Here is a 12,878-nt window from a genome sequence, read left to right on the forward strand (position 1 = left end):
AAAGTTGATGTAAGCCAATTTACATGCTCCAAAAACATCTAACAAAGAAAAACAAAGAAAAAATATGTTTTCCATCGTGGGAACGTCACAAAATACTGCACACTGAAAGCAGCAGATGGCATTTTTAACATTTTTTTAAAAATCTAAATGAACCTGTGACAAGTAAGATCATATCAACTCCAAAAACAACCAGTCAATACATTCCCAGCCAATAATAATACCATAATACAAATCATGTAACATGTAGGACAATTAAATTATTATTATTATGCTATCACTACTTTTATTCATTTACCATTTGTTAGGTTTAATTTAACAAGTAATTGAGTTAAAAATAAAAATCTATTCTACCTGGAAAGCGCTATACATCTATGAAGAATGTGTTTAAAACAGTGATACTGTGGATGAGTGAAACATTTTAACATTTCATATCTCGGTTCAATAAACTTGAACCAAGTAAATGTATTTGAATCTTGAATAACATTTTATTTAAAGTAGTACACAGTAGATAACGTTTTAAAACTTTAACTTAGTTGATGCATTTTTTTTTAAATGCATTGAAATTGCAATGAATTTATTTGATATCACCACAAATACAAAGACATTACATGTGATTTCCACAAGTAAAACTTACATTTCTATTAACACAGACTGGGTTTGTATTTACCTGTGTTGTAATTCAGTTGAAGAAAAGTCTTGTGCGTATTTCAGTTGTCCGGAACACCTTAGCACTAAACAGCAGTATACTATTAGAGTAACTGTTACACAAAGTATGCAGACTAGATGAGCATGAGTAGGCAGTCTGATCAATGTCTCCATGAAGTTCCTTTAATTGGTTTTATTATTATTAGAATTAACCAAAAAGGGAACCAAAACCACACTGTGTGCACATTTACAGTCGGCCAGTTCACTCCTCGGCACGCAAAAATAATCTCAGCCTCCATCTTTTGACTCTGTTAGTGTAAATTGAACCATGCTTTTCAAAATGTTTCCATATTTGGGATGGACTGGAACACCAACTGCGAGGCCTCCTCCACCCATCAGGAATGTTTATAGCTCATTGTAGCTCATTGTCTTAGAGCTACCGCGGTGTACTTTTTTGTTTCTCATTCATTTTATTTAAGTATAATTTTCCTGATTTTGCAGCAAAATTGATCATAATACAATGTTCGATAGAATTACTTTTACAGTTATTTACAACCGGAATCAACAACTTGGAAATAATGAAAATAAATCATCCATTTTATTATCATTTAAAAGCAAATTATTAGTAGTATTGAGTAGTGGTCACTAGTCGTAACATTACAAATTTTAGTTTTCAGACCAACTATTTATTATATATAAAAACAAAACAGATAAAAATGTTTACTATTTACACAATGTGCATGTTTTTAAGTTTCAAAATGTAAAATGAACTTTATAACAGTTGGTCTTCAAACAATGCATGTACTATATAAACGACCAAAAGAGGGTTTTTTTAACTGTCACACCACAGACTGCTGACGTCTCTTTCAGCTTACTTTAGTGTTAAGCACATTATTACTGTGATATTGCAAAACATTGTTTTAGTAAATACACTTAACCATCTTCAATCGTCGTCCTCATTGTTGCAGCTGGATGTTATTCGTCCAGTTATCGAACAGTTACAAATAGTTGGAAACATTTGAAATAATGCACACGCTAACTGTGGACATGGATGCTCAAACACATTTAATTGGTTGTTGTTTTTTTGATGAGCATTGTTCTCGTTTGATGCCAATACGTTTGAAATTCATTTTATTGTCATTATACGGTATACATAGTACAAGAGTTCCTTTAAATGATTGTGCTTTGCCTACACGTCACCTATTTTACTACAGTGCATACATACAAGTAAAAATCATCTACATTATCAGAGAAAACATTGCATAATTGAAAGCATATTCTGTATCCATGTATAAATATAACTGAACATGGATCAAGTGTTTCAGGCACATGTGAAAGGCAAAGTAACAACTGAGCTTGTGTTTTGGTTTTTCTTCGTCACATAATTGAGGAACTTTATACATCCTCTCCTCGAATAGAGTAGAACGGGGACTTTATTGCTCATGCATCCATAAGTAGTTAAAGTTTTTGTTTCTCTGCTTGCTATCAGATCAAATTCGAAATTCAACGCAACCTTCCACATGTGGCCCTCGGTGGCACGAGGTCGCCTCTCTTTACCCCTTTGGCAGCCAAGAGGAAGACCCAGGGGACAGATTCCAGTAAGGCTAAATAGATTGCTTACCTCAGAGAGATCTGATAGTCAGCAGTAATGTTTGTCAATCTGCGAGCTTGGCATTGCGTCCCTTTTGAGTTAAGAAAATTGTAATAGCTCGATGATTAAGCAGCTTTAGTCGATGTCTCTTATTCTTTGCTCCCTCACAGTTGCTCCTTTCTTGTTATCAACAATGATTATCTTTCATTACATTGAATGAAACCGCAAAATAATAACTGAATGTAATTATTGAATAATACAGAATATAGACTTTTAAAGACATTCATGTTTTTTACTTTTCACCCTGTAAAAACTTTTCGCTCAGAAATCTACAAGGATCCAATGGATTTCTAATGCATTTTAAATAACTGTTAATATGTAGGAGTGCTGTGGAGTATAAAGTGTATGCAGTAGAACGTGTGCTTCGTATTGAGTGCTTGATGCAGCCCTGCGACATACCAAATACATGTTGTATTCCTTTGCGCTCATTGCGCTTTGTGCATACACGCCACTTCAGGGTAGTCACTACGGGGAGCAGTGTTAACTTAGGCAGCAGTTTGGCGCCTTGTTCACAGCCAGTGAAATTCCAGCAGCATGGGAAGTGTCATCAAGGTCAGCATTAGGCTACTGCAGCTCTGTAATAGGACACTCCACCCTGAGCATGGGAGGAGGAGCCCTGCAATCAGAAAAAAATAGTGCAGTTTCAGGAGGAGGAGCATCTTGTTTCGGCAGTCACTCAAATATAAACAATTTTTAAAAAGAGCCGAGCAGCTTACTTTTCTCAACCACTGAAGTTTTAGACGCCGTGCCTGAGTCGGCTAGTTTGATGTTGCAGGTGAAGTTGGACTTGCCGTTGGGCAAGTTTTTAAACAGCAGGCGGCAGACGTTGCCGGGGAAGATGCGGACTCTGGCGCGCTTCTTGAAGGGGGCATGCTGCTCCTCGTCCGGGTCGGTGGTGTCAAAGAGCCGTTCCCCGTTTGTGTACTTGCAAAACGGTACCGGTGACTCAGGGGGAACTGCATATTTGCAATCCATCCTGAGGTTGTGCTCATCTAATGAGCAGTAGGTCAACTGAATCACCTTCTGGGATGATGCAAAGCCTGTGAGTAGTGTAAAGCAGAGAGAGGAGCAGATGTTTGACAAACCCACTAAACGGAATAAAAAAAGAAACTCAGAAACTCATTTATATTACGTTAACTATAAATAATCTTACCAAAAAGTAAAAATGTCGCAAGGAAGAACATCCTGCCAGGTTTCCTGAAAAATGAAAATATTGAATAAAACAAAGCAATCTAACGCCATGTAATTACTAGACCGCTGTCACAGCTTTACATTATTAGGTTCAAATAAGGCTGACTTTGCTGTACCGAGCTGGGTTAGATTTCACAGACATTGGTATCACACTTCTGCAGAGGTTACTGGACAGAAGTCGCTGAAGCATGATAGTGAACACATTGTTTTTACACTGCAAAAAGATGAAGTGCCAACTTCCCTGGTTAGTTGCCAACAATGGCACATTTCTGTGCATACCATTGTCGAGTGAATGCGCTAATTATTAGCCTGCCCATCTTTAATATGTCCATAAAAAAAACTCAAAGCCGTTCTGCTGTATTTTGTTTGCTCGATGCAAAGCCACTCTCGCCTTCATTCCAATTTTTGCTTTAGTGCTAACTACAGTGCTCAACCCAATATTTCATGCAGACTAAAAGATAAGCACTGTGCATAGCACAGTTCAATATTATACCACAGCTCAGATACAATACATAAGAGTGTATGAATCATTCTCACCTTGCCTGATGCAGTTTGAGCTTTCCTCAGTGTTCTGCAGTGAGATGCCAGGGGTAGATACAGTAGAGGTCGGCTTATAGAAAAAAAGAAGAAAGAGGGAGGGGAGTGGGACAGGGAGAGAAAGGGGAGTAGGGAGTGAAGGGGGGAGGAGGGGAAGGTACGAAGGGGGGGGGGTGCTGCTCTATAGTGGACTTTGGGGCCATTCATCAGTATTGTAAAGGAGTTTTATTGATTTTCATCCTTTGTTTTACCAGTGGACAGAGGATCACGTGTACATACGCAAACCTCTGGCCTCATATTGAAAAATTCATTTCAGGATTTAGAAAGAAAAGGGAAATGTTGCAATGAGGGTTTGATTGGCTGAGACACCTCAGCAGCTGTTACACCTTTCCTCGTCATTCAGTGGGTGAGTACTTTCTCTATGTGGAAATGTTTCAATTTGTTATCCAAAATATGTTTTGTTAGATTACAGTGACCTTTGTCCTTTGATCACCAATATGTAAGCATTGTAAGTATTCCAAGTCTTGCTAACGTTTTGCTAAATTACAAAAAAATGAACTCAAGGTGTTTCTTGGACATCACAAGAATGGGGCGGATGTGAGGTCACAGTGACCTTGACCTTTCAATCTTCGGTCCCCAGAATCCAATCCGTTTAAGGCGGATGAAAGTGTCAAATTTCTTGGCAATCAGTACAGTTGTGAGGACGTTTCCCTCAAAATCACTTTAAATATCTGTGGAGATGTTTCAGACTCTGCTGTGACTGACTCCATCCCTGCAGCGGCACAACTAGAATGGCTAGGTAGATTTAGCTGTATAGCCTATACAACGTGGAACCCCGTCTATCTAAGTGTTAAAAGAAACGATGCAATGTTGGTAAATGTTGCGAAACACAAGCAACAGAAATCCTTGTTCATTCACTCAAATTCACAGATCTCGGCCCACTGGCACTTCTGCATCCTCTTACTGTATCCTCTCTATCCACTGCAGCCCAACCTCTTCACACCACTCATCCGTTTTGTCAAGGTCCTTCTTGGGACGGTTGCTGAACCACTGCTGTACTGAATCAGTCCCCCAGGACACTGACAGAAACCTTGCAGAGGTCTCTGAAAGACACAGTCCACAGCAAGCAGCGCTTATACATCCCTTTGCACTAGCCTTACTTTATTTAATATACCAACACTAGCCTCACTCTATTTAATATACCAACACTAGCCTCACTCTTTTGCCTGCTCCTTTTCCACTATCAGTTGCACATAGAGCAGCTGTATGTGATCCCTTCCAAAAGTATTCATTAAAGATTCTGTAGCTCTGATCCCTGCTGCTCCACTGCTGACGCTGCTGTTGATACACTGCAGATATAACACAGAGCGTCATCAATGATGTACGGACACCATAGTACTATACAGTCAAGCTGCCATTGTACAATCAAACCTAGCTTGTGTTTTGATTATGAAGCTGTGCATTGTGTATTCTATGTTTTTATACACTGCAGGTCATTAATAGTATAACCATCTTATTGATTCACCTTTAATACATGCACTGGTTATAGGTGTAACTGTATATGCTTATTTACACATACACAGATATACTTGAAATATATTGGACGTTGGTGTTCAATTTAGATTGTTTAAATATTTGTATGTAAAATGCTTTTGTTCTCTTCCAATAGCTAGTTATAAATCTAACTAAGCCAGCAGTGTAAAAACACAGCGTGGCTGTAGACTCATTTACAGCCTGCATCGGGCTGCAGGCAGCTATTTGTCTTACTTTCTAATTATGTCCCATGTTGCACATTGCAGTTTATTGCACCTCTCTCAAATCACATTTGACAGAGAAACCCCTCACCCTGCTTAGGCAGATACTACATATCCTGCAAATGACTTGCGCATGCATGCAATCACTGAAAAAATGAATGAAATGGAATGAAGAGTAAATTATTTGAAGCTGAAACCCTCCACAAGCCTGGGGCAATCTAGTAAACTCTCAAGCTTAGGGCTGCTGAAGCTGTATGTGCACCCCCCCCCCCCCCACACACACACACACACACAAACAAATAGGCACTGTTGTATGTGTGGGGGTGTTTCAATGTTTGTCCTGCAGAGGGAACTCTTCTTTTACAGTGAGATACAAAACATCTCCCCCAAAACCATAATGGGTGTAGTGTTTGTAGCAGCATCTAAATGTATTGCCGTTATGCATAAAGTTCCAGTACATTTACTTTTTTACGCAGGAAATCCAAAGACTCTTGAGATGCACGAGTCACGCATCGCGGACTAACAAGTGCATCCAATACATGTCACCGTGCTCCCCCATGACTAGAATTAAAGTCTAAAATACCAAAACGCTCCTCTCGGATCAACGCTGTGCAGAAACGAGTTGGCAATTCTTAGGACGTCAGCCGATGTTGCATGTCGGCATGTTTCAGTGACCACGTCAGCCACAGATCTCTAACAGCATCCCCAGCCCTGCACGTCGGCGCAGCTCCACTTCGGGACAAGGACCGCATAACCGGTAAGACCTCTAGTCTCATCCGCGAGGAGGAGAGATGAGTTGCGGACATCGTCGTTGCATGCGCGTTTTTCCATTCTCTCCTCGGTTTGCCGCGCATCCGGAGCCCGGTCCGCGTGGATGTCGGGTTATTTCTCCCCGCAATGACACCGTGTTTATGCGGGGCATCGGCAGCTTGCTGCAGAGCGCAGACACCGCATTGGGCGTAGTCCTGCAGCCGGCCGTGCACACCCATCACTGCGCTGGAGGGTACATGTGGCCTGTGGCGCAGTTTTGTAGTTGCTGAGTGGTTGCGTGCTCGGGTGCTTCGGGTCACTGAAGGGATGCGCTGTGAGCATCTTGTGGCTGCAGGTGCAACTTTGTCATGCTGTCCGTCCCGTGTTGAACTCTTTCCAGGCCCTGAGGTGGAGTGAAGGTTATTCATCTCGATCTCATTCGCACGTCGCCATGGACCTTTACCTGCTCGCCACGGCCTGTCTCCTCTTTGGCAGCGTGGTGATAACGCATCAAACTCACAGTATGTGTCATTCTTTTTGTATTTGAGTATTTGTCAGATCTTTAAATCGAGGCTGTGGTTGTTGTAGTTGTAAATTAGTCTGACGTAAGGCATCGTCCATTTTTAGATGGCTTTATTAAGGCTATGGAGGATTATAGCCATTTGATACCAAATCCAGATTGTTGCGGGAAAAGTGTAATTGCAGTTTTATTCTTATGTAGAGGTTGAATAGCTCAACGACATGTTCAATTGTTTATTAATGGTTTAGCATTAACAGGAAAGACACATAACCGAATAGCTAAAGAAAAGGAGCGACTTTCTGTCAATTTAAAAAAGGACCCAAATGCAGAAAACCAGACATTGAGAATGAATTAGATTGATTTGATCACAAAAATGCTGGTTTGAAAATCAAAACTAGGGGACTATAGGCAGAAGCAGCACAATATGCAGACAACAACAACAACAATACAATACAAGGAAGACAGACTCAAGGACCTTCACTAAAGGCTGAAACCGAGAGGACACTGACTTCACACTCAAGCAGAGCAGACACAGGGAGAACCGATCAGTTCCCTTGATCACAAAGGCAGGAAACGCAAAGACAGAAAGTAAAGCCAGACTATGGGGGGGGGGGGGGGGGACAATTTTCAAACTTTGCTGCTTTGATTTCACAAGATCTCTTGTGATTTTAACATTCCGTTGGCATCTCTTTCAGTGAACTCCGTGACTACGTTTCTGTTCACTCCTCGCGGGCCCCAGATGTTTCCGTGTCTAACATACCTGGAGCATAACGTCAGGGTGGACTGTGAGTTTCCACCCACCTACCAGGTCCCGGGCCCCTACTGCGAGTACCGGCAGGACAGCCGCCTGGTGGGCAGCACCTTCCCCAATACCGTCATCTATGTGTCCACAGAGGACCGTAGGAGGAGCAACGTCAGCCTGGTCACTCCTAATCTGTGCCGCCTCACCTGGGCCCCGCTGGCGGACGAGAAGCCTTTCACCTACACCTGCAGGGTTTACCAGGGCAGCAGCTGGAAGGAGAACAGCATGGCGGTCCATCACAGTGAGTGCAGTTTGTATCGTTCGTGTGTAATTTGGCTCTTGGTTTTTCCCCCAGAGATCAAGCGGAAAAACAATGTCTAAAGTTAAGTTCTGCTCCGTTGCAGGGATTCTTCCCATCTGCTCGGCGATCCGTGTGGTGTTTGAATCAACGCCATGGTTTTTGTCTCTGGTCATGTCACTCCCCATGTCTGTGGGTCTCCTGAGTCCCTGAACTTTCACTTTCACATGGTATCCACTCAATGGACCTTTCTTACATCATTTGTGAATCACTGTGGTTCGATGGTTGGTGTTTGACCATAAGTGGGATGATTTCATTTAATATTATTTTATTTTTTTTAGGTAGAGTTTAGAAGCCCTTACGCCTCCTCTAAATAAATCACACAGGACGAAATCGACCTAATGTTGAGCATTAGGCTGTTCTTTAAAAACATTTTCACCACTGTACCTTGAAGACCATTGTTTCACAATGCTATCAAAAGAAATCATAACAATATACATTGAGGGATGTTCTAAACAAATACAGTAGAACATGGTATTAATAATCTATTAAAATGGCAAGATTTTAATTTGTCGGGTTGATCAGGTCTCCCCTGTAAATAAGATGTACTGAGACTTATTTATTTAAACAATTAATACCCAAACAAATATACATTTTGTCTTATTTGTATTATTTATTTGAAAGAAAACGGATGCTTCCTATAGATTTATATTGCATCTTAAATTAATTATCTGTATACAAATGGGTTTGATTATACAGACTGGCATTAATACTAAAGACCTTCCCATAAATACTAAAGCAACATAAAGCCTTTGATTGGATTTATGAAGATATCTACTCATTAAAGAGTTTATTTCTGATCCCCATCTTATTTTAATTTGGTTTGTGTTATTCCCACCAGTTTTTTCAGCCAAAGTTATATAATATGTAACCTAGACATGTATTCAGGTGGCTATTGAGTAAACGTAATGGATGACTGCTCAAACACTGCCTTCCTGCTAGCATTGCTAATCTCTAAATACCTTCAGTACCTTCAAGTAGAATTAAGACATCTGTATCTGTTCTACTCCCCTTGGGCAGCAATAAGATAAATACTTGATTGGCATGACCTTCGGGAAAAAGACTAATGTCAGTGCACCATGTTTCACTCAGTGCTTTGATGCCGATCTTCCGTACAGCCTAAAAGGACACGCAGATGTGGGACGGTGTAAGCTGCTAGTTTGCAACGCCTGCTTAGTGATGTAAACCATGCTGAGGTCTGAGCGCTGCCGTTCTTTAAGGCGGGGGTCTCAAACTCCACCCTCTCGCCGGCCGTACCGCTCGCCGCAGTGGCCTGCATCTGGCCCCAACCTCAAATGAGTTTGAGACCCCTGCTTTAAGGGATACTGCAGCCGAATGAGGGAGTCGTTTCTCAAGAAATAACGGGTGAAAACAAGCATGATGTTTTTCACAGCAAAGAGTTATTGCTTTAATTGGACATCACCATCATAATAAGTGCGTGTGTTTTCATGTACACATAATATGTCTAGTATGAAAGAATATTGCAGCTTTACATGTTTTTTTTTTACTCTTGTCATAAATGAGAAAATAGTCATTAGTACCATTCAGTCCTATGGTGCTGGCATGGTGTATGCTGCTCCTTGTCAGGATTTACTCCGACATTTAAAACTGAAGCCATTAATACATGCGAAGCTGGATGCATCTGCAACTCAAACTGCTTCAGTTTAAAAAGTATGAAAAGGAAATTACGTTAATTATGTTCCCCTCGCCTTTCTGTAGTGTTAAAGGCCAACTAGCACTTGCAATAAAGATTTCCTTAAAGTTTTTCAGACAGATATGTTACCTTGTTTTGTTCATTTTCGTCCACCTCCCAGTGCGCTGAATGCTATAGCTAATCTATAGTAGCTAATAAAGGTTATGCACAATAAAAGTGTCCTGTGTTCCCTCTGCACAAATCACTATATCTATATACAATACATTTTTGCTTATTGCTAAACAATGACCTAATCAGTATAAGAAATGGAGAGAATTATGAGGTCTGAATCTCTGATTGTGTATAAAGGATCTCCTTCACCTCTTACACTTAATGTCCTCAAAGCAGGCAGTTGTTTTATTATCTGACAGTTGTACTGTTAGCCTGCAGAGGGAACCCTTGTTTAGCACAAACATTTTTAAGCCCCTGAAACATTTGTTCATTAAAGCTATTGAGCCCCTATATCAATTTCGGTCTTCTGATGTGTTTGAGAGAAATCAACTCATCGGTTTTATTACTGATGTCATAAATGAAAATAGTTATTAGTATCATTCAGTCCTATGGTGCTGGCATGGTGTATGCTGCTCCTTGTCAGGATTTACTCCGACATTTAAAACTGAAGCCATTAATACATGCGAAGCTGGACGCATCTGCAACTCATTTCAACCGATCTCTACCTTTCAGAGGACAAGTCGCTACTTTTTACTCTGCTATTTTAACCCCTATTGTTATTAGTTACTTTGGAAACTTTGGTTGACTTAAAAACTACTATGGTAGGCCATTACTCAATCTGCCAGCAGGGGAGTATTGGTACTTTTCATTTCATTAAAAGATCCCACCAGGGCACACAAGTCAAGTATAATCTACCATGAAAAGACTACTCCTGAAACAAGGTACGTCTCAAAACTGTGTTGTAAAAACAACAGCGTCACTAACGGTAAAGAGATATAAAAGAATAACATAAAGCAGCTGCAGCGGATTGTCACTTCCTGTGATAATTATAGTGCAGATGAGAGAAACCAGTGGAAATATCGCCTGCATGGAAATGACATGGGCTCATAGTACAGAGGAAGAAAAATGTAATTTTTGGCTGTTCTTATGGATATTATCTACTTCACCACAGTCAGTCCCAGAATGAAAAAAACAGTGTTTGTCTTTTAATAAGTGAATCAACAGATTAAGTGTGAATTTATAAAACTGATTACCATAAAGGGATACTCCACTATTGTTATTAGAAAATGTTTTCTGGGGCTCTGGAGGGAGATTTTCTAAGTCTGAGAAAGTAACCAACTTTCAAAAATACTCTGCTTAAATGATGGGGTTTATGACCATTTTGGATGGATGGATAGATAGATAGATAAATATATATAGAAAAATACACAGATCGATCAGATAGACAGATAGATAGATAGATAGATAGATAGATAGATAGATAGATAGATAGATAGATAGATAGATAGATAGATAGATAGATAGATAGATAGATAGATAGATAGATAGATAGATAGATAGATAGATAGATAGATAGATAGATAGATAGATAGATAGATAGCTCTTATACTTTTTTCCCCTAGTGAAGCATGAGTTCAGGTGGTGAGGGTCATGTGCTGTTGTAAATGCTTTGCGTGTAATGGAAGCGTGAATGAGAGACTAATCATAATTTAAAAGTTGCAGCAGTCCTATGATGTGCATGACGTTGCTGCTGCCGAGATGCCCGGGGTGGAGGAGTGTCGCATCTGATACGCGCTGAAATGACAACTGGCTACAACAGGGAAAGAACAGTTTTTTAAGTGTGACAGCAACCATTTGATTGGCTTACAGTAACTGTGCCAACGCTATGGTTGGTTCATTTAATGGGCCCGGTCAGCTGATACAGGAATCACAGGGAGAGATGTGGAACACTGATGAATGAACAGAATTGTTCAGCTCAAAAGATGATGATATATTTTAGGTTTATAAACCCATAACCTAAACATAAGAAGAAGCACTAAGACAGATGCAGAATTAGGTCACTTTTAACACAGTATTCTAGATCAGTGTCGTACTTTATAAAAGCGTAACTAAATGGTCGAAAACAGAAATTAGAGCAGCACTGCGTCCAGATTATTCTGCTATTATGTTTCTTTCTCTCAAAACCACTGCCTTGTTATTAACATTGTATTACATTGAAATACACCGTCGCATGTAGCAGTTTTTGTTTTCTAATTGCAAGCAACTACGATTCCGTCCCCCTGTGCCAAGATCCAGGTGTGTTTGTCCCTTTGGGACCGACCGGATCTCCTCTGTCTCCTGTTCAAGGGGCATGATGTGATGGGCCAGATTAATGCTGTGATGAATTCATCTTCATCTCGGCCTTCCTCTGAGAGCGTTGTAGATCTGAGGCTGCGTGTGCATGTGCATATTGTGTTTTATATTAGCAAAGCTCCAATGGCTCAGACCGCCTAATTTCTTGGCTTTGTGCTGGGGCCACACAGATAAATTAACCCGGCCCCAAATCGCTGTGCGGGCCACACAAACATAGAAAAATAATGTGCATCAGCTCTGAGCATTAAACCTGCCTTTATCATCCACTGCCTGCAGATTTAATAGATGTTCTGCTGCTTTTTTTAATACAATTTGATTCAACAATAACAAGTTTCATTCATTTATTCCCTTTCCTACGAGTAAATGCATCAATTTCTTTTAAAATAATAAATGGCCGCATGACTCAATGGAGTGCTGTTATGGCAGAAAGACTTGCACACACACACAAAGACACACACACACTTATTCAAACAAGCAATGAAATAAAATGACGCATGCCTTTTAACCCAGTCAAAACTAATTAAAGCCTCTGGTGAGATGCATCATCCAAAAGTGACTCATAACCGTCTCGCACATTGTATGAAAAAATGTTTTAAGGACAGCCGAATAACAGCTGGGCAGCACATTCTAAATATATTACTTATAAATGATTAGTCATATGCAACGTGGCTTTATCTGTTTTCTTGTCATTTCGCATTCTAAAAATCCTCAATGCAAGCAACATTTACCCTCA

General features: G+C 40.3%; 1 protein-coding gene across 3 annotated transcripts; it reads left to right on the plus strand.

The window, feature by feature from the left end:
* Positions 1-6,122: 6,122 nt before the first annotated feature.
* Positions 6,123-10,315, plus strand: si:ch211-215c18.3 (uncharacterized). 3 transcript variants are annotated; one of them, XR_005120060.2, is made up of 5 exons: positions 6,125-6,535; positions 6,929-7,049; positions 7,744-7,833; positions 7,942-8,091; positions 8,195-10,314. XR_005120060.2 is itself a non-coding variant. In XM_037468203.2 (4 exons), exons 2-4 carry the CDS (start codon positions 6,980-6,982, stop codon positions 8,299-8,301), a joined length of 525 nt encoding a protein of 174 aa, XP_037324100.1. In that variant the 5' UTR covers positions 6,132-6,535; positions 6,929-6,979; the 3' UTR covers positions 8,302-10,312. The 3 variants fall into 3 exon arrangements, 2 of the variants coding, with proteins under 2 accessions (XP_037324098.1, XP_037324100.1); XM_037468203.2 differs by having other exon boundaries at positions 6,132-6,535; positions 7,744-8,091; positions 8,195-10,312; XM_037468201.2 differs by lacking the exon at positions 6,929-7,049 and having other exon boundaries at positions 6,123-6,535; positions 7,744-8,091; positions 8,195-10,315.
* Positions 10,316-12,878: the final 2,563 nt, after the last annotated feature.

This window comes from Pungitius pungitius, chromosome 16 (assembly GCF_949316345.1).
Source record: "Pungitius pungitius chromosome 16, fPunPun2.1, whole genome shotgun sequence".
Taxonomy (NCBI): Eukaryota; Metazoa; Chordata; class Actinopteri; order Perciformes; family Gasterosteidae; genus Pungitius; species Pungitius pungitius.